Source organism: Convolutriloba macropyga, chromosome 9, assembly GCF_964194025.1.
Source record: "Convolutriloba macropyga chromosome 9, txConMacr16.3, whole genome shotgun sequence".
Taxonomy (NCBI): domain Eukaryota; kingdom Metazoa; phylum Xenacoelomorpha; order Acoela; family Convolutidae; genus Convolutriloba; species Convolutriloba macropyga.
Window position 1 is genome coordinate 53,919,257 of NC_134476.1, and position 24,749 is coordinate 53,944,005.

Consider the following 24,749-nt stretch of genomic DNA (forward strand, 5'->3'; position numbering starts at 1 on the left):
CAGACTGAAATTGACATTTTCTCATTTGACACAAAGGTTACAAATCTTTTCTCGGTGATGCTGGTTAATTCACAAGCATCAATCTTTTCCATAAACAAAAGAAAAATCTTTTTTTCTTTAAACGCTCTTAACCAGAAAATCTGTTGTTGATAATTTTTCGTAATTTATCTTCTGATGTTTTTGGTTAAATTGAGAGAACTTAAAATGAAACTACACGATTATTTTGGAAACCAATGATGAGAAATTTCAGGTATTTGGAAAAAGAGACAATACGATTTAACTTTCACACGAGTGGCAGAAACACTGGATTCAAAGAACACGAGGTCGATAAAATTATCGCTGAGTTGAACAATTTCATCTTTTTTTAAATTATTGCCCTTAGTTGTCATCGTCAGCCAAAGTGATCAGAAGTTAGTCCATAGCAGCATCTTATGCCTTCGACAGAGCAGTTCAGTCACTTTCTGTTGTCATCATACGAGGATCAGCTAATATGCTGTTGTCACGAGCTCCGTAGTTGAACACAGCAAGTAGTTGAACTGTCTGATAATCAGAGACCCGATTGTGTGGGACGCAATGTAAAGATAACTTTTCCTAGACGCTTGAGTTGAGCTGAATCAATCTCTTGATGAATTAGAAACAAGCCCGAATTTTTATTGTACTCACCCAATGAGAGGGGAGTATTTTCGTAAGCAATGTCTTCCAACAGGAGGATACTTGAGCGCAGTTCATTAACGCGAGGAAATTAAAAAGCGAGAGTTAAAAGGCTGAGGGAGAGAGGAAGAAACGTCAGATATCGGAGAAAACCTTAAGATTGGCAATAAGAGTTAATCAGCAAACATTTAAATTTTAGATCAATATAAACCAAGATTATTTGATAATGGAGACCACGCAGATTTAATTGAGTTTATATAAATCTTATACTGAAAAATTGGGTAACAAAAAGCTCTAGCAAAAAAGCGTCTAATTTACTTGTAATTTTTCTAATATTGGAACAATTGAATTTCCAGCATTCAGTCAAAACAACGAGGCTCTTTCATGTGCGTTCGCATATAATGTTCCAATCACGCTCAAACTCGTTGTTTATTTAATTGTCCATCATAAAAGGAAAAGATAGAATACTTTAAAAAACCATTATTGTTCAAAAATAATTGATTTATCCATTTAAAAAATCGCTTTAACTCTAGCAAATAAAACAAATACTAATTAGAGGTCAAATGGTAACTGCTTTTAAGGAGCATAAAATACAAACAACAAAATCAAAGAAAAAGCATTGCTTACGACGAAAACTCAATGTCTATCCATTCTTTAAACTTAATGAAAACGTCAATGGAGCATAGGATAAAAAATAAACGAACCAAATAAATTGCATTTCATCAAAAAGGATATGGGATCTGTCTTAATGAGTACAATTATTAAAGACACAAGTAGAAAACACAAAAGAGCAAAGTTAGAAAAGATGCTTACAGTTTTATAAAACAAATAAAAGTCATGAAAGCTATAAGCTATCAACTGAAAAAACTCACTGGCTTCATTTATAACTAAAAACAAAATCATTGAGACCTGACCTTATTCAGAATCTCATATGACTACCAAGAGGACAAAAGCAGACAAAAAAATCATTTCAGTTTTGGAAATTGTGTGGAAGTCTATAAGATCAAAATCTATTCACTAAAAACACTAAATATAATCAGTAGCGCACTATTTCAACGCCATAAAAATGATAGCAGATTTTTCATTATGTTCCTCTAATGTGATGATTGTTAAAAATCGCCAAATAGAACCTCAACAATCGGAAATAAAAAAATTTAAAAAATTAAGAAAACTTGTGGCATTAGCCCAAAAATCATTATTTGAATAATAAAACGGCAATTAAGACTACGCTATAGTTCAGTTAAAAAAAGAATGCACCATCTCTTTTTAAAGACACTACGTTAAAAAAGTCCAGAAAAAAATGGAAAGTGGTATAATTAGAAGTTAAAATTTGGAAGAAATTTCAAAAAGTAACAATTTTTTAAAACAAATTTGATAAAACAAAACGAAGCCGTAAGACATTACAAACAAAAGTTTTCAATTAAAAAAAAGTATAGTTTAATTTTTAACTCTTAAGAGAGCCAAGTGTACTTGTCAATTAGTGAGAGAGAGTCTAAAGTCAAGACATTAGCTTTGATTACACACAGCACTCAAAATTTCACAAACACTTTCATTCAAACAGTGCTGAAGACTAAAAAAGCACATGCGTTTGGCTGAAATCGTTATGAATGTTCATTGGCCTCCTTTTTCCGTTGATTTAATCTTTCAATAATTGAGACTTCTGTTGAAATTATTCTGGCCTGTAACCAGCAGAAAAACAAAAGGCAAAAATCTCACAAAAAACTTAAACAGCGTGCCATCTGTACAAAATTAAGTACAAATCGTACCATATATGTACAAAGTTTTTGGACTAAATGTTACAACAATCTAATCTAAAGTAGTCTGGTTTTTGCTGCTTCTGCTTTAAAACAAAACATTAAACTACATCATACCAAAAGAACTAATTGAACAAATAGTGAATTCTGGATACTCAATCGAGATATATTAACAAAAAAGCAGTATGAAGCTTCTTATCTAAAAGCAATAATTAGTTTCTGCAATAGCTCCATAAAAATCAAATTAAACTTCTGAAAAATTCTACCCACTCATAGAACTACAAAAAGCACACAATCCTGTCAAATCACAATATTTCGGTAAAAATTTATGAAAACAATGTGACTAATCAATAACAAAATGTTCATTAAAAAAGAAAATGTTTTTTCTTTAGTCTTTTTGGGAAGGTGAAGGGGTTTTTCATTAATTAAACTTTGAAATTAAAGAAAATGTTTTTTAATGGGCTGGGAAAAACTTGAAAAATATTTAAAAAGACAGACTCAAAATACAATCCGAATCCTTTTTCATTTCAGAACTGAACAATGAGACTAAGGAAAGCATTGCTCTCATAGCGCGGCTGTTAAAAATCGAAATGTTTTTTATTAAATTGCAGCATAGTTTAGTTTGGCAACCGAAAATAACTTTATAGCAAAAATAAATTTTGCATTTTTTGCAGATATTGGTTTAAATTAATGAAAGACCGCAAAAATATTTTTTTCAGAAAAGTTTCTGAGAAACCTAAGTTACAATTGGCCCATATTTGAGTGACCAAAGATTGTTTCCAAATTTTTTATGTCTTCGTCGCCGGTAAAACTGAACAAAGTGGGCCAAATAGGCATATTTGACGCCATTTATTATGAAAAAAGGAAAAAGTGCTGAAGTTTCCGAGAAAAAATTCAACTGGAAATCTAGCCAAAACAGCTGGTTCAAACAATTCACCAACTCTGTTTTATTTTCAAATTTGAAACCAATTGGACTATCGATATCAGTTTTACCATATTTTAGCAAAAAATAGTCGAAATTCAAGCAAAACCTACAAAAAATGTGAACAAAAAGAACTGAAGTTAGGCTAACGTTCTCAAACATTTAAACCTCCGCAACTCCACGACAAAAACAAAATTCAAAAAAATCTCTTGAAATTGAAAATCTACTCTCGACAAGCTTTCTAATGATACCATTCACTGGCATGTACATTGAATATATCGATCGGCGAATATTGACTGAACAAAAAGAAACCCAGTTGAGTATATAGTTAGTCCTCCCCCACTAAAGTGAGTCGGAACAATTATCTAACTTTTTCCATTGTAAAAAATCTTCAATTACTATTCTTTCCAATCTAGATAACCTGAGCGCGTTAAAGGTAGATCTTGAAAAGGAAATTAAAAAGCTTTTGTTATAATTTTCCGCCCGGGCCGAGGTGTCAACGCTAAAAAACGCAAAATTATGTAAGATTGGCGTTGAGTGCGTTGAATTTATGTAAGATCTACGCCTGAGCGTAGATCTTACATATAATCAACGCATTCAACGCTAATCTTACATAATTTTGCGTTGAATTTTGGCGTAGATCTTACATATTTAGCGTTGAATTTTAGCGTAGATCTTACATATTTAGCGTTGAATTTAGCGTTGATCTTACATAAATTCAACGCATTCAACGCTAATCTTACATAATTTTGCGTTGAATTTTGGCGTAGATCTTACATATTTAGCGTTGAATTTTAGCGTTGATCTTACATAAATTCAACGCATTCAACGCTAATCTTACATATTTTTGCGTTGAATTTTGGCGTAGATCTTATATATTTAGCGTTGAATTTTAGCGTAGATCTTACATATTTAGCGTTGAATTTAGCGTTGATCTTACATAAATTCAACGCATTCAACGCTAATCTTACATAATTTTGCGTTGAATTTTGGCGTAGATCTTACATATTTAGCGTTGAATTTTAGCGTTGATCTTACAAAAATTCAACGCATTCAACGCCAATCTTACATATTTTGCGTTGAATTTTGGCGTAGATCTTACATATTAGGCGTTGAATTTTTTCGATTCAATTGCAGACCACTTTACAATTTCAAAACTTTTTCAAAAATCAATTTTTTTCACTGTTTTGAACCCTATATTGCAAAGGTGAGAAACATGAAGTCAGAAAAAAATCATTTTTAGTGCTCTTTTATAGAGCAAAATCCAATTCAGACCATGTTATGATTTCAAATTTTTCAAATTTTTTTTCAAAAAAATCAATTTTTTTCACTGTTTCGACCCCTATACTGCACAAGTGAGAAAAATGAAGTCAGCAAAAATCACATTTTAGAGCTCTTTTATAGTGCAAAATCGATTTCAGACCATTTTACGATTTCAGAACTTTTTCAACTTTTTTTCAAAAAAATCTATTTTTTTCACTGTTTTGACCCCTATACTGCACAAGTGAGAAAAGTGAAGTCAGCAAAAAATCACTTTTTAGAGCTCTTTTATAGTGCAAAATCGATTTCAGACCATTTTACGATTTCAGAACTTTTTCAAGTTTTTTTTTCAAAAAAATCAATTTTTTTCACTGTTTCGACCCCTATACTTCACAAGTGAGAAAAATGAAGTCAGCAAAAAATAACCTTTGGGTGCTCTCTTACGGTGCAAAGACCATTTCAGACCATTTTAGGAATTCAAATTTTTTTCAAAACTTTCAAAAAAATTTAAATTTTTCTCAGTACGCCTCACAAGGTAAATGCGTTAAATATGCTACGTAAAAGTTAAATACTACGCAAAGTTAAATGCTACGCAAAGTCAACGCAAAATATGTAAGATCTACGCTAAATTCAACGCAAAATAAGTAAGATTTACGCTTTATAAGAATTGCGGCTCTTAAGGAAAACAAGGTATTGTGGCACAATGGTAGAAGAGGCGACAAGCAAACAGGAGGTCAGCAGTTCGAGTCCCATACGCAACTGGAGGTTAATAGTTCATGTGGACGCTTTGTTTTTTTGTAAGATCAACGCTAAATTCAACGCTAATTATGTAAGATGTACGCTAAATTCAACGCTAAATATGTAAGATCTACGCTAAATTCAACGCTAAATATGTAAGATCAGCGGCAACTAGCGTTGACAAGTCGGAAAATTCACCGCAATTTTCTTACATATTTTTGCGTTGAATGCGTTGAATTTTTGTCTTCAAATTCAACGCATTCAACGCAAAATTATATAAGAAAATTGCGGTGAATTTTCCGACTTGTCAACGCTAGTTGCCGCTGATCTTACATAATTTTGGCCAAATTCCTCGGCCCGGGCGTTCATATGTTGAGTTAATCCGACTTTATTAATTCAAACGAAGAACGCTCAGCTTACCATGCTGCTGAAGAGATTGAGTGAGTTTCAGCACTCTGAGCAGAGAAAAAAATAGAATATGGGCAGAAAGTTGAGATAACAGGAAGTCTTTCAAATCTTTTCAAAGCTTTATAAAGAAAGCATACCCGGGCCGAGGAATTTGGCCGAAAATATGTAAGATCAGCGGCAACTAGCGTTGACAAGTCGGAAAATTCACCGCAATTCTCTTACATAATTTTGCGTTGAATGCGTTGAATTTAGGACAAAAATTCAACGCATTCAACGCAAAAATATGTAAGAAATGGCGGGGAATTTTCCAACTTGTCAACGCTAGTTGCCGCTGATCTTACATATTTAGCGTTGAATTTAGTGTAGATCTTACATATTTAGCGTAGAATTTAGCGTAGATCTTACATAATTAGCGTTGAATTTAGCGTAGATCTTACATATTTTTGCGTTGAAATTAGCGTTGATCTTACAAAAAATCAACGCGTAGAACTCTCGGTATGGGACTCGAACCCCTGACCTCTTGTTTACTTATCGCCTCTTCTACCATTGCGCCACCGTACCTTGTTTTGCTTAAGAGCGGCAATCCTTATAAAGCGTAGATCTTACATATTTTGCGTTGAATTTAGCGTAGATCTTACATATTTTGCGTTGGTTTTAGCGTAGGTCTTACATATTTTGCATTGAATTTAGCGTAGAACTTGCATATATTTCGTTGAATTTAGCCTAGATCTCACATATTTTTCGTTGAATTTAGCCGAAATCTTACATAATTTCAACGTATTCAACGCATTTGTCATGTGAGAAGTACTGGGAAAAATTTAAAATTTTTTATAACTTTTGAAAAAAATTTGAATTCCTAAAATGGTCTGAAATGGTTTTTGCACCGTAAGAGAGCAAATGGTTATCTTTTGCTGATTTCATTTTTCTCAATTGTGCAGTATAGGGGTCGAAACAGTACAAACATTAATTTTTTGAAAAAAAACTTGAAAAATTTGAAATTATCAAATGGTCTGAATTGGATTTTGCACTATTAAAGAGCACTAAAAAAGATTTTTTCTGACTTCTTGTTACTCACCTTTGGAGTATAGGGTTGGAAATAGTGAAAAAATAGATTTTCGAAAACAACTTGAAAAGTTTTGAAATCGTAAAATGAGTTGAAACGGATTTTGCACTATAAAAGAGCACTAAAATTGATTTTTCCCACCTGTGCAGTATAGGTTCGAAACAGTTAAAAAATTAACTTTTTGAAAAAAAAACATGAAAAATTTGCAATCGTAAAATGATCTCAATTGCATTTTGCACTATAAAAGAGCACTAAAAAATGATTTTTCTCTGACTTCACGTCTCACCTTTGCAGCATAGGGGTTGAAACAGTGAAAAAAATAGATTTTTCGAAAAAAAAACTTGGAAAAAATTTGAAATCGTAAAGTGGTCTCAAACGGATTTTGCACTATAAAAGAGCACTAAAAAAAGGTTTTTTTGCTGACTTCGCTTTTCTCACCCGTGAAGTATAGGGGTCGAAACAGTTAAAAAATTATTTTTTCAAAAAAAAACTTGAAAAATTTGAAATCATCAAATGGTCTGAATTGGATTTTGCACTATTAAAGAGCACTAAAAAAGATTTTTTCTGACTTCTTGTTACTCACCTTTGGAGTATAGGGTTGGAAACAGTGAAAAAAATAGATTTTTCGAAAAAAAATGGAAAAGTTTTGAAATCGTAAAATGGTCTTAAACGGATTTTGCACTATAAAAGAGCACTAAAAAATGTTTTTTTTGCTGACTTCGCTTTTCTCACCTGTGAAGTATAGGAGTCGAAACAGTGAAAAAATTGACTTTAAAAAGAATTAAAGTTTTTGAAATCATGAAGTGGCCTGAAATGGAATTCAAAAAATTCAACATTAAGTTTGTAAGATCTACGCCAAAATTGTACGTAAAATATGTAAGGATGGTGTTGAAAGTGTTGAATTTATGTAAGATCTACACTAAATTCAACGCTAATTATGTAAGATCTACGCTACAATTCAACGCTAAATATCTAAGATCTACGCCAAATTTCAACGCAAAATATGTAAGATTGGCGTTGAGTGCGTTGAATTTATGTAAGATCTACGCTAAATTCAACGCTAAATATGTAAGATCTACGTTAAAATTCAACGCTAAATATGTAAGATTTACGCCAAAATTCAATGCAAAATTATTTAAGATTGGCGTTGAATGCGTTGAATTTGTGTAAGATCTACGCTAAATTCAACGCTAAATATGTAAGATCTACGCTAAAATTCAACGCTAAATATGTAAGATATACGCCAAAATTCAATGCAAAATTATGTAAGATTGGCGTTGAATGCGTTGAATTTGTGTAAGATCTACGCTAAATTCAACGCTAAATATGTAAGATATACGCTAAAATTCAACGCTAAATTTGTAAGATCTACGCCAAATTTCAACGCAAAATATGTAAGATTGGCGTTGAATGCGTTGAATTTATGTAAGATCTACGCTAAATTCAACGCTAAATATGTAAGATCTACGCTAAATTCAACGCTAAATATGCAAGATCTACGCTAAAATTCAACGCTAAATATGTAAGATCTACGCCAAAATTCAACGCAAAATTATGTAAGATTGGCGTTGAATGCGTTGAATTTATGTAAGATCTACGCTCAAGCGTAGATCTTACATAAATTCAACGCATTCAACGCCAATCTTACATAATTTTGCGTTTTTTAGCGTTGACACCTCGGCCCGGGTAGCTAAGAAGTCAACATATTAACATTTTCGTTCTTAATTGAGATCACGTTCTTAATTATCCGAATTGAATCTTCTAAAGATGCGTAAAAAAAAGGAACATAACTAAATTATAATGGTTGCCTTAACTTTTAGAACTTTTGAGTGAAGCTTTGATGAAATGTGGACGATCAATTGTTTCAAAGAAATTTTGTTTTTGGGTATAATTTTCTGGAAAATCAATTGCCTGTTTATGAAATGAATCTTTTTTAATACTTCCCTATCAACTATAACTATGGATTTTATTACCAACAAATGAGTCAATTGATATATCAAAAAGCGAAAACGTTGAAAAAATGACATGTTCGTAGCCCTGATAGAGTATTGATCCGTAGCGCTAATTAAAGCTAGCTCGATATTCGGTCAAGGTCCAGGTTAAGGTTCTTTGGACTGCAACTAATTAAAACATGATGGCTCGAGTGAGTCTGTACGTCTCACAGTTGCTTCCAACAAAGCTATGAGAGTTGCAAAAACAACCATTATTTCTCCCATAAAAACGGTTCGGAGTATCCGAAAGTAACTGTTGAAACAAACAATATGCTGTCTTATTTGACAGACAAAAACCAAAACTCCTGAGCACATTCTAGAATGATACGTGAATTTCAATTTGAAAGAGGTACCACAGACAGACCATACAAACCAAGAAATTTATCTTTTGGCTGTTGATTTAACTCAAGGTTTGTCATGCTCACAAGTTGAGTTTTTCGACAAATTTTGTTGTTTTTGATGTTTCCTGATCATAAAGAAAGTATAATTTTTTTGAAAAAAAAATCCGTATTTGTAAGAATTAAAACCTATTTGTTTCCCATTTTTTTATTTCTGACAGATTTTGCACTCCGCTTGTATTTGTGTGCGTCTAAACTGTAAAAGGACTAACTCCCAGACTAACACTCTTCTACTTTTGCACAAACATATCACACATATTACACACAAAAGCACTCACATACATCCACATAAACCAACACACACGAACACACAAACGCAAACACACCACACAAATCAAAATCTCAAAGCAGTTTAAAAAAATTCAATGACATTAATATTTTTGTTTTCGCTTTTTCACACTTTTTATCATTTTCAAAGATTTAGATTTTAATAATTTGAAGTGAACTGAAGGAGAAACGAAAAATTTTGCCGGCTTTTAAAAACACTCTTCCTTTTTTATGAGGCCTTTCACATTCACAAGTTAGTTTTTCAATTTACAGAAATTCCCAAATTCAGGAAACTATTGATTCGAAGAGCATTTTCAAAATACAGACATTTGAAGAACAATTTTCTTCTAATTTTCAAAGTTACGAACAATTTAATTAAATTTTTAAGTGCCGATCAAAAAACTCTATCTCTCTATTTTTTTCTTTATGACATTATACTAGATGAGGTTAGATCGAACAATCTGCTCTGAAAACATAAGGAATTCAAAAAAAAAAATATTTGAAAAGATTTCCATCTTCACTTTTCAAAAATGAATTTGGGGTTAGTTTGGTGTTTATTCCATGAAGTCAGTTTTTATGTCTCCGCGGTTTTGAAAATGCTGAAAAAGTTAGTTCTGATCAAATAAAAATAAAGTAGTGTTTGCAATAAAGAACTCTAGAATACGGAAAAATAACAATTTTCTGCACACAGCTTTACAATATCAAAGTTGATATTTGCCATTTTGAGAGCTCTAAATTGCCTGATGTGTTGTATTTTCTGTGTGTTTGATACGGAGATATACTGGTTCTTACAAAATTGTCAATCTGCAGAAGAAAGATATGGAAAAATTTTTAAACAAAACTTTTAGAAAAGGAAAACAAAATAATTGATTTTTGCGAAATTTTTGGTCAAATAGTTGAAATTGTTAATTTTCAGAGTTGAAATAAAAAGATTTCCTCTGCTTTAAATTTCAATGCGATCTGTCACATTTTCTGGCCTTGGTTTCTTTTGGTCTGCCCCAGGGGCGCCAAAGACTGTTCAGTCTAACCCAGGGCAGTCAAAGTTTGTTCGTTCTATCTTATGCCTAATTTTGGGCCAGTTCGTTCCGACCCCGTGTCTGATCTTGTGAATGTTTTGTCTGGCCCAAAGTGACCAAAGTCTGTTCAGTCTAGCTAAAAGTAGTCAAAATATGTTTGGTCTTTCTAATTTCCGGCGTGGTCGGTGTTGCCCAGTGTCCGATGCCTTTGGTGGGTGAGTTCGGTCTGGCCCAGGGTAGTCAAAGTCTATTGGGTCTGGTCCACACCTGTCTTTTTGTAGTTTTCATTCTGATACCTATATTTGGCCGAGAACGCCTCATCTCGAATAGTGCAATTATTGAATTGACTTATCAAACAACCAAAAGATAAAATAATTTCATTATATGCATCAACTAACTACGACTGCAATGTCTACTCATCCAAGAACTAAAACCGCTTCGTGATTACTTCATTCATAATTCATCAACTCTTATTGTAATAACAAAATTTGCATCAACAAGTTATTGATCAACTAAAAATGATGCACCCATAGTGCTAGAAGAACCGTCAACAGCCGTGGATTAACTCCCCATTTGTTCTATGGGGTGACGTCTCAACAATTACATGTGTAAGATTCTGAACTTTATTAGGCGGCCTAGAATGGGAACTAGCGCCCAGATCTCACAATTCGAAAGGTTTTGTTTGGTGGTCCGATCTTGTTATTAGCCCAGTTTCCTTGCTCTTCCGGCTTGATCAAAACAGTTAGTGCAACTATTCAATTAATAAACTAAATACGTAAATAACTAACAGAGTAATAGTAACTATAACTCCAAGCAATCAAACTATACAACTGTAATCCAACTGAAGTAACAGTTTAACAGCACTACTAAAATATACTTAAGAACTACTCAGAGTACTGACTGGTAATCCTTAAGCACAACAATCTCTAGACTTTAATCAAATTCCCACGAAACGATACCATTCTAGATGATTATCTACTCGCTATAAACGTCGGTAATTCCGCAAACTATAAGAGCGGTCGCTCTATTGCCTAACTAAGCGTCTCTAGATTTTAAACACGCTAATCTACAATCCAAGCTCGATGCTCAAACGTTACAGGCAACTCTGACAAATAATCTACGCTCTATAACAGCGACTATTTAGAGCTTCTCGCTCAATCGCCCCGGCAAAATTAACGCAGAGACGCTTAATAACGATTCGCAGAGCCTCGTGCTCAATAATACCGGCAAACTATGCCAAACAATTGAATGTTAACTCGCTCACGGTTTGCAACTTCCGCGCTGCGCTTATAGTGTAAGCCGCTTTTATACTGAGCCGAGCAAACAGTTTGTTTGCTCAAACAAAATAACCGTCTTTATTGCACCACGTTTTCCACATTTTATACTGAATACCAAAACTTACTTATTAGATGTCAGTCAAGATGGCCGCCAAAATTATGTATATGTGATTTCCGGATTTTTCGGTTCTAACGTAAAATTTGAATACGTAGGGGAATTCCTAGGGTACCGTACGCACGTCCGCTTATCCGCTGTAGATTTACGTCTTGGTTGCGTCGTACGTCCGTAACAAGCGAAATAATTCAATTGGCCCACAAATCGGTTTATGCTTAGTTCGTTACCGATCCCACGTTTCCGGGTCTTTTGTTTACATAAGGCGGTTTGGGGGGTACGTTTAGCGTTCGGCCTAATCAAGCATGGGCTCAAGACCTTATTGGGCACTAATATGAATAGCGTTCATGAAACTCAAAAATTGCAAATTTCGGATTTTACCCCAAAATTATCACTTTTTCCCCCTCATAAGTGTTAATAGCTCCGTACTGGGTAAAGCTGGGACTACCAATCCGGGTTTGTGAATAGCTTAGGGGTGCTCTAGGTCAATGGTGACCCCAGCTTGGTTCAGCATTTTTGGCTTCAAAAATCGGGGGGGTGTACAGAATTTCGGTCCCAACTTGTGAAAATTTTCAGATTCGGCCAAAATTACGAATTTTGTAATACTCCAGTTTCTTTCAGTTATGATCGACGTTAGTGATTATAACAAGATATTACACTACAAAAAGCTCTCTACGACATCTTCAAAGCTTCTTACTTGCAAAGAACGAGATTTCCGGACGAAGCTTTGACTATTCACTATCCGGGACGGAAAACTTTTAAAAAATGGGAAACAAGTACTTCACAGTGAAGACGCATACCCTACGCTACTTAAGATGCATCACAATGAATGTCACCCTAACCGCGTGCAACTTGAGCGTTTGGCTCTTGGCAAGTACCACGTCGAAAGATTACGTCCGATTTGCCAGCAAATTGTGACGCAAGGCCAAAGGTGCCAACTTCGTATCGAGGTTCGTTAGACCGGACCTATGCTTCACCTAAACAAGCGATGGATAGAACGGCTGTGCAAGCAATTGGGGTTATCTTCTAACGGTACTAACCCGCTTTCTCAAGCGTTCAAAAAGTGAGTATTATAGAATATTGCACGTACTACGTTTAAATACGATGTTAATTAAGTAACTGTATTGTTTCAGTTCCGAGTCTCTTGACATCACCCAGTTCCGAATAAAGACTACATACTGCTCATCTTAGGTACAACTGCGTGTGTTCTGCTCTATCAGTATTTCTAACTGGTGCCCGCACCTCTGGCCGAATTATCGAGGACTGGGTGAAACGCCTGCGGGAATCGAGACCGAACCGTTATTTGATTGATCTCACCGATGGGGTTCGTTCAAGTGACTCGACCGAGGATGTTACCGAGCTGAATTCAACCGACCTCCGGATGATTGCCCGGGCACTGTAAGCTAATATTTATGTGTATGTTAGTTTACTCGGACAATCAGAGGGTCACTGGCAAAGTTACGCGGGCACGCACTCTGGCCCGTCGGTTCCCGCAATATATCTCGCATTTTCAGTTACGGAAGAAGGGGTAGATCATGTTGACTTAGTGCGGAGAGTTACCTCGAAACCACAATAAACTAAATTTTAAGAATAGATATACAACAACGATAACGATGATGATGCGATGATGATATGATGATAGTTAATAGTTTTAAGTTAGTTTGTCGAATTAGTTTTGTCTTCTTCGGCCCTTATTATGTTCAACCATTCCTCCTCCGACTCTTTGCCACTGTTCACCTCCTCGCTCCTGGCAGCGAATAGCCTCACGCGGGCTATCCGCTCCATACTGACTAACATGCGCCTCTCTAGATCCAACATTTTTATCCTTCTCCATAGTTCTTGGTCCGCCAATCCTTTCTCTTTTTCATTAATATTCACCTCCATTTTCCTCGTCCCGTTACTTCTCTTTTTCTTTAGTACTTTTCCACCCTCCATTGTCAAACTTACAATATTATAACGTCAATATTGCAATTATGGTGGGTTTTGGTGTTTAGTATATAGACTTAGCAAACTTACTACTTCCATTTGTTTGTCAACAAATTCGTCTACAGCAACGTCTACATCTTAACCCTGGTTAGTTCAATTTTACAACATGTACCAAAATATAGAAATTTCATGGAACCCCACCGGCCGAGAATTTGATTACAGCAGCCAAATTAATATTTTCATGGGCTTCATTGGCGTATTTTATTAGCGTAGCCTTTTTCAAGTCTACTGCGCTTGGCGATTCCGTTTGGGCAATTGTCATGCCCCAGTGGCCTGTGGGACTTCAAATCTATCTGTCACAGCGGAAGAGGAAGGAGACAAGCTTACTGAAAAATTGCTCACTTTTCTGTTCAACTTGGCGCGATTACTGCAGTCAAACTGAATCTGAAACTAATTGAGAATAATTCAGTGTCTGATTCAGAGTCTGAATCAGAGTCTGAATCAGAGGATTTCAGAGCTAAATGTGACATTAACAGTCTGAATCAGTACTGATATATTCCTGAGAATCATTCTGATTCAGTACTGAATTACTCTGAAAGTTAGGTTCGGGTGATTAAATTTAAGTTAATGTCATATCTTAATTGATGGGAGCCTTCTGGGGAGTTTCTGCCAATCAGAAATCGACCAACATTACCTGACCTCTGATTGGAATGCCATGGAATTTCTATATATTGGTACATCTGTCATTTTTTAAGAGCGCCGTTACATGGACGGCGGAGAGAAAAGAGCGGCGGAACTTGGTCGTTTATTCACTAAGAGAGTGTCACAGTGTATGAAGCTGTTGTAACTGGTCACCAGGATTGATCCAAAATATTGATACCAAAAATTATAAAATTTCTGAGTGGTTGCGAATAACGTGTGGTAATATTCATAATTTCACTCATGATTCACAATCTGCTGCTCAACTTCATTTTCCGCCCAATACTCTGCATTCGGGTTTTGTTCACTCGTTGTTCTAGTCTCAACTGAGGGTCCCTTCTCTTCAACTTCAGTACTGATCAGTAGCTCCGTTTCTGTCGCAAACTCATTATGCAGAAATTGTTTTTCGTTCAGTGTCTGTTCGTTTTGCGACGGAAACGATTGATTTTGTTGATCGTTATTATTACTTTCATTTAATCCAATCATCTCGCTGTTTCGTTCCTAGGAAGATACAGGTTCGTTCTCAATTTCAGCATGATAAACAGGCTGTTGTATGTTTGTGGTAACACCGTCCTCTCCATTCAGAATCAGACCATATTGCTCATTTTGTTCAATATCTTCATCGGCCTCTGCAGTCTTGTTTAGATTTTTTTGTGCATTCTTCTCAATGAGTTTCTGCTGATAGTGTCTCAGAATTTGACTTCTAAGAAGTCGTTCACGCGCCTTCTTTTCATTGGCCCAGTCATCCAGTAATTGATGAAATTCGCTGTTTTCTTCCAATTCGTCCACTTGATCTGTAACTTCTCCATCAAAACGCAGATTCCATTGTTGTTCTCCATTCTGCTGTTGTTGTTGTTGATGATTTTGACGGTCCTGGTCGGGATTGGGTTTGTTTTTATTCTTAGCTGCCTCTTTACGTTCTTGCCGTTCTTTTCGTTTCCTCTCCTTTTCCAATTTTCGCATGTCGACGTTGTGGATCTCAATCATTGTTTCTGTTCCATCAGAATCTGCCAATAAACACAACTTTAAACTCTATTTTCCTGATATATTCAAATTGCAATATATGGGTATAATCTTACAGGAGAAAAAATATTTTGCCAACCGAGTTCGCAGAAAGTGGAGGAAGTGATTCTTATGGCAACTTAGTTTTTGCTCAGTGATTTGAAGCTTAAATAAAAACTAATGCCGAAGGCAACATCAACGAACGATGTCAGTTTTCAAAATTAAAAAATGTTTTGTTTCAAATATAATCAAAATCTTGGTTTATGTAGCAGTATAATTCAAATTACTCTGGTGATACAAATTCCAGACTTCAAGTCAATTGATTTAGAGTTTTTAATGCTAAAAAATAACAATTTCTGGTTGCTTTATCTCAAATAACAAAATATTAACTGCACTTTGTACACGAAATGCAACAGTAAAGTAAAGAATGGTACGCAAGAAAAAGCGATTCGATAAATAATTTAGAGGGTTCAACATGTTTCCATCCAGAAAAACTAATTATAATAATAATAATTCAATAGGAATATAAGAAAAAAAATTAGCCTTAGTTCTGGTAAACCATACTTGTTACCTCGTAAATGAGCAACGCTATTTAAATAAAGCAAGAAATGAACAATTCAATCCATCCAGCGAGAAAGTTTATTACGTCATATTTCTTAGCCATGTAATTGCACATAAAATACGTTCTATTTGGCATTGAAAGCTCGGGAAAAGTTCGTTTAACATAATTTTCGTTGAGCCTACTAATATACTAAATCGATTGCGCTCTTTTTAGGCTTATTAATTTTATGTTTCGAAAACGTGTAGGTGACCAATCTCAGACAGTTACCTGCTAAAAAAGATCAAGCTAGATTTGCCTGTAAGTAAACGATGCTTTTGCCTTGATGATGCTACGAAGCAGATGCTTCAACGTTGCGATATAACTTTTCGCCTTGATGATGTTACGATCAGAAGCCTTAATGCTTCAACGTTGCGATATAATCTTTTGCCTTGATGTGAAGTAGAACTGTTGATCAGAGAAAACTTTCCGTTGAACGTTGCCTTTGTACAGTACGTTGCTTACGGCAGCCTTTACGTAAAAGTTGCTCGATTTCTACTTAATTATTCAATTAAACAATGTGTCGATAGAGTGTCTTCACCAATAATACTATACTTAGCAGCACCAATAAATCCAAATGAGGCGATAATACTAAAACACGTAAATTTTTAGTTTTTAGACTTTTGCTGTCGCAAGTTACGAGTCGGCTCTCTGTATCTTGATTTATTTTTGAAGTTATCTAACACAGTGTTTCAGGACTGACTTCACATTATTTACAGGAAAAAATCAAAAGCGATTGAGTAATATGTTTGATCGCGCTTTTTGCTGGTCACGAACAAGCCTTAGCTGCCACTCGGATTTGAAGTAAACTGAAAATAACATCAATTAATCAAAGCAATTACTTTACGTGAAATAAAAACAAACTATAAGAGAATTTTTTCTGTTTTCAGCTCTTTTGAATGGAATCAATTTTAAAATTTTATCCATTTGACTGTTTTTGTATTGAAGGTCACAATTTTTGCAGTTTTTGCTGGAATTCATAGCTAGCCCTCATATTTTCAATGTCTAATATCTTCAGTACAAATCAATATTTTCAAGTTTGCGGAAAACTACTGTTCTTCACTCCATTTCACTTTGAACTTAATTCCCAAATTCAAAAATGTCAAGTAATTTTTTTAGCCTCTCCAGTAATTTACGTAATCACTAATAAAAGCTAAAAAATTATCATAACAAATTGAAATAACAAATAATCAGGTACAAATTATAACTTTTTTCGTAGCAAATCAGAAAGCTTGAAAGACCACTGATCAGATCATCCCTGACCTTATTCACCTCTGATAAGATGTCCCAGGTCTTAGTAACCTCTGATTAGACCATCCAAGAACCTAGTGGCCCCTGATCAGACCATCCATGGCCTAGTGAGCTATCTATAATTAGACCGTCACAGATTAAAGGACTTTCTGGGAGACTTTCAAGGTAACTTCAGGCACCTGATCAGTCTCAAAGCAGCATTGTCCCGACTTTCAAGCAATCATGGCCCATACTAATTACATTTGGTTGTCAAATTTTGGGTATGCGCTAGAGACATCCGCCGATCCTCCCAAACACGTTTAAGCATGCTCCCGATCAGAAAAAAGTGCTGCCACTCGGATTTGAAGTAAACTGAAAATAACATCAATTAATCAAAGCAATTACTTTACGTGAAATAAAAACAAACTATAAGAGAATTTTTTCTGTTTTCAGCTCTTTTGAATGGAATCAATTTTAAAATTTTATCCATTTGACTGTTTTTGTATTGAAGGTCACCATTTTTGCAGTTTTTGCTGGAATTCATAGCTAGCCCTCATATTTTCAATGTCTAATATCTTCAGTACAAATCAATATTTTCAAGTTTGCGGAAAACTACTGTTCTTCACTCCATTTCACTTTGAACTTAATTCCCAAATTCAAAAATGTCAAGTAATTTTTTTAGCCTCTCCAGTAATTTACGTAATCACTAATAAAAGCTAAAAAATTATCATAACAAATTGAAATAACAAATAATCAGGTAAAAATTATAACTTTTTTCGTAGCAAATCAGAAAGCTTGAAAGACCACTGATCAGATCATCCCTGACCTTATTCACCTCTGATAAGATGTCCCAAGTCTTAGTAACCTCTGATTAGACCATCCAAGAACCTAGTGGCCCCTGATCAGACCATCCATGGCCTAGTGAGCTATGATTAGACCGTCACAGATTAAAGGACTTTCTGGGAGACTTTCATGGTAACTTCAGTCACCTGATCAGTCTCAAAACAGCATTGTCCCGAATTTTAAGCAACCATGGCCTCATTAGATTTGGTTATGGGCTATGCGGTTTTTGGGTATGCGCTACAGACATCCGCCGATCCTCCCAAACACGTTTAAGCATGCTCCCGATCAGAAAAAAGTGCATTCAAAACAATCTGAACAGAGACTGCTCAAGTTAGGGCCGCAGACGAAAGCCACCTCTGATCAGACTATTTGCGTCTCGCACCGTATATTCCGATCCAAAAGAGAGAGTTGGAAAATGTTACAATCGCACAAATGTGCGGACAATGGTCGCACAAAATTCTGAGCTAGGATCGCGCCGTAGTTTGGTCAGAGCCCAAAGTCTGGACATAGTCATAGTCTATAGATAATGGTCGAACAAAGGTCTGATCAGAGACCGATCAAAGTTTGGGCTTAGCATGGACAATAGTCGCACGAACGTCTAGGCAGGAGTCGTACCAAAGTCTAATCAGACACAAAAGTCTGAATATAGACTGGACAAAGATAGCACTGCCCAGGTTGAGGTCGCGCTCGAAATTGTCCCTGATCAGACCGTCCCAGACAAGTGTGACCTCTGATCAGACCGTCCCAGACCGAAGTGACCTCTGATCAGACGAAAGTGCGCTCGAAGATCGTTGTGCGCTCGAAGTGCGCTCGAAGCCGCCTCTGATCAGACGAGTTCCAGACCGAAGTGACCCCTGATCAGACAAGTTCCAGACCATTGCCCAGACGAGTTCCAGACCATTGTCCAGACTAAAGTGCGCTCGAAATATTGTCCCACACCATATGCATGGATGATCTGTGCAGACCTTCAACAACGAAAGTATTGCACAAAATTGACAATAAATAAAAAAATAAAATAAATCAATGAAAAAAATAAATTTTCTTACCAATAAACGAGTCCGTATATAACCCCGGTTAAAGTACCGGAGAGAGTATGTCCATACTGAAGATGAACAAAATGCCTGGAATGCTAAGTTCTGGTTTAGTGGATTCTTAGAATAGACAGGGATGCTCAGTCATATACGCTCCTACACAATGTTCCGACCCCGCTCATCCACGATTTTATTTAATTGTCTACCAAATGAGGAAGAGATGGAAAATTTTCAAAATTCCACAAAACAATGTGAAAAATAATGCTCACTAGATAAGATACGAGACCTTTCAGTAATGAGATGCAGTAACAGGTCGACGAAGAACAGAAAAGACGCAAAGATCAAACATACGTTTTTGTTTTCAAAATAGCAATCCTCCAATTGATTTAAACCTATACATATCAACTCGCCACATTAACAAAATATATGTGGAACCACATAGGAAGTTTTTAAAATTTCATTATATATCAGATGAATACAAAAAGAACAGCAAAAACAAAAAATCAAAAAAAATTACTAAGAAAGCTTTATCTTTGTCGTTAAAACCTTAGGCTGTTCAAAAAAAATTGAACTTCTTAAATAGAGTTTCTTTTTTTCAAAGTTCAATTTATTTCAAAGTTCAATTTCACATGACTTACTTCTTCATCAAAATCCAAAAACAAATCAAAGATAGTTGGAGTCTATAACAACAAAAAGTGGAACAAAAATTGACGGTCTGTGGGTCGTCTTAGAGTAAAAAACTGGGAAAATAAGTATAAAACAATAGAAAAAATTTGTTTATTTTTTTGCAAAGTACTTTTTTCAAGTTTATAGTTTCCTTCTGATCAAGAAGGATAAAAGGTCCTTTCTCACATTGACTTGTTGTTTTTACTTCATCAATAGAAATGCTTTTGTGAAAAAACTTTTTAACAAAATCGGCAAATCTTTTTCTGATGATTTTCAATTTTTTTGCATCTTGAGTATCATTAGCTCTCCTGGAACAATCGCCACTGTAAACAATTTTCTGGGAAACCACTTCTAGTTGCCCTATTTTTGGTTCACGGGAAAGAGCTGAAGAATGATTTCACAAATCGAGACGACTATTGGATATTAAAACGAAAGAAAAATCTGCAAATTATCATTTCTGATTTTTGCTTTCCTTTTAAAAGAGTGATGTGCCGGATCTTACTCGGTCAATTGAAACCAATTTACATGAACAAATCATTTAAAAAAACATTACAGACGTCGTATTCTGATATAAAAAATGTCAAAACAGGCTTTGGTACAAAAAAAATATACATAAAACAATCATTAAAAAGGATTTGTTCTTCATTATGTTACTGAATCGTCAAGGAGAGAAAATTAAATTAGCGAGTATAATAAATTATCAACATTTTTAGTAAATGAGCCGTAAAATAATTTATGACAGCACTAAAAACAACTTATTTTAACGGGCAAGTGCTAAAATTAAAAAAGAAAGTCACGGTTTTTTACAAATCATGGTTTAATAAAGAAAATCATTAAGAATCTTATATTTGTTTATTCAGGCATTGTTTTGCAAAGTTTTTCAGACTAAATTTTAGAATTTTTATTGGCTCTTACAAACGAAAAAATGTTTGTAGTTTATTTATTTTTTGAACGGTAATAAGACTCTGTAGTGCTACTAAGAGTTACAAAGTTTTCGAGTTTTTGGTCACTTAATCTTTCTCGTTTAATAACTTTTTTGTTAGGGTGAAATCATTCGGGTGATAAAGTCCATTTTTTAGAAGTTTTGACGTTGTTTCTGGTTAAATATATATATATGTTAACTTTAGTGTAGTTTGAGAAGAAGAATTAATTTCGACAAAGAAATTTACCTTTTTTTTCGAGAACTTTTCGCTAACATTTTTTTGTTTATGCAATATTTTGCAAAGTTTCTACGACTAAAATTTAGCTTATTCAACGTCTCTTACAATCCAAAAGAAAATCTTTGTAGTTCATTCAACGTTGGCGCTGTAATAAGCCTCTGTAATGCTAGTAATAATTGCAATATTTACGAAATTTTGATCATTATTAAAGTTTCGTTGTTTAATAACTTTTTAGTACGAACGAATTGGGAAACGTACTATAGCTCATTTTCTTGCATTTTTTTGCTCCTTCTAATTGTAAATATATTTTTTCACTTTAAGGTAATTCAAAACAGAAATTTTGTAAAAGAGTTACTTTCGACAAAGAATTTTACCATTTTTTCAAGATTCTTTCACTAATATTTTTTTCTTTAGACAATATTTTGCAAAGTTCTTAGGACTAAAATTTAGCTTATTTAACGTGTATTACAATCTAAAGGAAAATCTTTGTAGTTCATTGAACGTTGGCGCTGTAATAAGCCTCTGTAGTGCTAGTAATAGTTGCAAAATTTACGAAATTTTGGTCATTATTAAAGATTCGTTGTTTAATAACTTTTTAGTACGAACGAATTGAGAAACGTACTATAGCTCATTTTCTTGCATTTTTTTTGCTCCTTCTAATCATAAAAATATTTTTTCACTTTAAGGTAATTCAAAACAGAAATTTTGTATAAGAGTAACTTTCGACAAAGAATTTTACCATTTTTTCAAGATTCTTTCACTAATATTTTTTTCTTTAGACAATATTTTGCAAAGTTTTTATGACTAAAATTTAGCTTATTTAACGTGTATTACAATCTAAAGGAAAATCTTTTTAGTTCATTCAACGTTGGCGCTGTAATAAGCCTCTCTAGTGCTAGTAATATTTGCAAAATTTACGAAATTTTGGTCATTATTAAAGATTCGTTGTTTAATAACTTTTTAGTACGAACGAATTGAGAAACGTACTATAGCTCATTTTCTTGCATTTTTTTGCTCCTTCTAATTATAAAAATATTTTTTCACTTTAAGGTAATTCAAAACAGAAAATTTGTAAAAGAGTAACTTTCGACAAAGAATTTTACCTCTTTTTCAAGAATCTTTCACTAATATTTTTTTCTTTAGACAATATTTTGCAAAGTTCTTATGACTAAAATTTATCTTATTTAACGGGTATTACAACCCAAAAAAATCTTTGTAGTTCATTCAAAGTTGGCGTTGTAAAAAGCCTCTGTAGTGCTAGTAATAGTTACAAAATTTACGAAATTTTTGTCATTTTTAAAGTTTCTTTGTTTAATAACTTTTTAGTGCGAATGAAATGAGAAACGTACCGTAGCTCATCTTCTTGCATTTTTAACGCTCTTTCTGAATATATATTGCGTACTTTTGTTTTAGTTTGTAGTTAAATTTTTAACTTTTCTAAGGGGTGTCAGTTTGGCCGAATTCCGGTGTCTGGAGCTAAAAATCTTCAAAATTTAAAAACTGTTTTTCGGAACTTTTTTATGCTCCAGATGATAGCCCTTTTCTTCCTGATTCCAAAACACCTTCATTTTTAAGAATTGGTTCAGTAGTCTTGAAGATATGGCGTTTTGAAGATCTAGCCCCCTCGTTACTCCCGTGCCCGACAAACCCCCACCCATCCCCCCACTCGTCGCTGGTTCTAACGAAATTGAAATAATTTCATTTTCGTTAATTCCGTTTAGTAACAACTTTTGAAATATGAAATTTGAATGCAAGTTGTATTTCGTCTCTCTACAGGTAAGTTATATGTGTTGGCAATGTGAAATATTCGAACGAACTGCCGCATTGCCAAATGACCAGCTCTATACAATCTGAGCATGTCATCTGACAGCAGGAGGAGTGCTATGAAGCGCTGTCCGGTTAGACCATTATAATTAACCTGCAAAGAGGTGCATATGAAATGAAATGTATCGGAAACATTCAAATAGTGATAGTAGATTAGTGAAAGCAATGAGAAAGTGTCAGAGCCCCCCAAACCCAACCCCCCCAAATCCGGCAGCTACACCAGAATACCCCCGCCCGTGCTACGTGTCGTACCGTACAAGTGTTGCACATCGCAGAATAGCTGCGCGCGCTGCTGTAGAGCGCAGATCAGAGTGTCGGGCGTGCCCAAGGTCATTTTAATAGCAGGAATTGAGTATTTTAGATCAAGTGAGATGCGGTCAAGGTATTTTGACGATCATGTACCTGGAGTTAATTTTAATGAGTTCTTGAGTCCAGGAGGACGCAGAAATGAGATAAGAGTTAAATGTTTCGACGTTTTTAAAAAAGACAAGGAATTATATAGGACAAGACGTCAAGTTGATTTAGATCTCGCAACCTCTATAAGGTTCGACAATTTCCAAGCTAAGTGCGAACCTGAGCAAGTACTAGCGAAAGTCTGGAAGATATTTACGAATGCGAAATCGATCAAGTTGGGCAAATTAAGACCAAATCAGAAAACGGGCGAAAAAAACAATGGCGTTACAATGGCTGGGTCAATTTTTTTGGCAGTGGAGACTGCAAACGTGCCAGGAGTGTTATCGAGAAAAAGAGAGAAAAATATGGCAAAATGATTATTGAAAAGGTTGGCAGGATCAGATGTCTCGGTTTTCATACCAAGAAGAAGGTTGTAGCTGTACCAAAAAAAAGAATTCCTGCGAAAAAAGAAGTGCCTAGGCAATTTTCCAGCTGGGGTAAACGATGGTCCCCAATAAACGAAAGTCGATTTGCGGATGACGTTTTTGATTGCTTATTTTCAAATGGTGTTCTGCTAGTAGAGTATTTGTTTTAGCAGTGTTGTTTTAGTGTTTGCCTTGTAGTTTTTTCTTACATATTGAGAAATTGTTTATTTGATGCTTATGATTTAGCTAATCTGAATTCAGAATTGACCCATCTGAGAGCTTTTTTTTATCATTTATTTGTACTGCTTCTATTAACTTTTGCATGGTTTGTTTTTGAGGATTCTGCAGGGGGAACCCTAGATTACCAACAGAATCGTTGAAAACATTCCATTATATGCTCAAAATTACGATTTTTCCGCATTTTAGAAAATATAGAATTTTAAAAATAGGTCTTTTTTATCGGGTCAAGGAGTTTTTCAAATCGAACCAAACTCGGTATGGAGTATACCCTGTGTATCTAGAGTCTAAAACAGAAAGAATTTTTGGTATAGCTTGCCTAGGAAAAAAGTTAGCTTTTGATACGGAAATTTGCTATTATTTCGAATATGTTTTTTCAAAAATAGAGAAATTTTATCGGTTCAAGGAGTTGTTCAAAGTGAACAAAATTGATATCCCAGACTACCAGTATTATTTAGGTTGTAATATAAAAAGAATGGCCCGCTTAGCTTTCCTACAAAAAAAGTTCGTTTTTCAATCGGAAAAATCGACTTTTTCGCTTACTCTATCTTCAAAAATAGGGAAATTTTATCGGATCAAGGACTCTTTCAAAGTGAACCAAATTGATATCCCAGACTACCAGTAACATTTAAGTTGTAATGCAAAAAAATGGCCCGCTTAGCTTTCCTAGAAAAAAAGTTTGTTTTTCAATCGGAAATCTCGACTTTTTCGCTTATTCTATTTTCAAAAATAGAGAAATTTTATCGGGTCAAGGAGTTGTTCAAAGTGAACTAAATTGATATCCCAGACTACCAGCACTATTTAAGTTGTAATGCAAAAAGAATGGTCCGTCTAACTGTCCTAGAAAAAAGTTCGTAT

General features: G+C 34.7%; 1 protein-coding gene across 2 annotated transcripts; it reads right to left on the reverse strand.

The window, feature by feature from the left end:
• Positions 1-13,684: 13,684 nt before the first annotated feature.
• On the reverse strand, positions 13,685-15,698 carry LOC142345461 (uncharacterized). Of its 2 annotated transcripts, none has more exons than XR_012759326.1 (2): positions 14,581-15,698; positions 13,685-13,695 (listed from the first exon to the last, which is right to left on the reverse strand). XR_012759326.1 is itself a non-coding variant. In XM_075397520.1 (2 exons), the coding sequence occupies exon 2, from the start codon at positions 15,467-15,469 to the stop codon at positions 14,984-14,986; it is 486 nt and encodes a 161-aa protein (XP_075253635.1). In that variant the 5' UTR covers positions 15,470-15,489; positions 15,562-15,698; the 3' UTR covers positions 14,537-14,983. The 2 variants fall into 2 exon arrangements, 1 of the variants encoding a protein (XP_075253635.1); XM_075397520.1 differs by lacking the exon at positions 13,685-13,695 and having other exon boundaries at positions 14,537-15,489; positions 15,562-15,698.
• Positions 15,699-24,749: the final 9,051 nt, after the last annotated feature.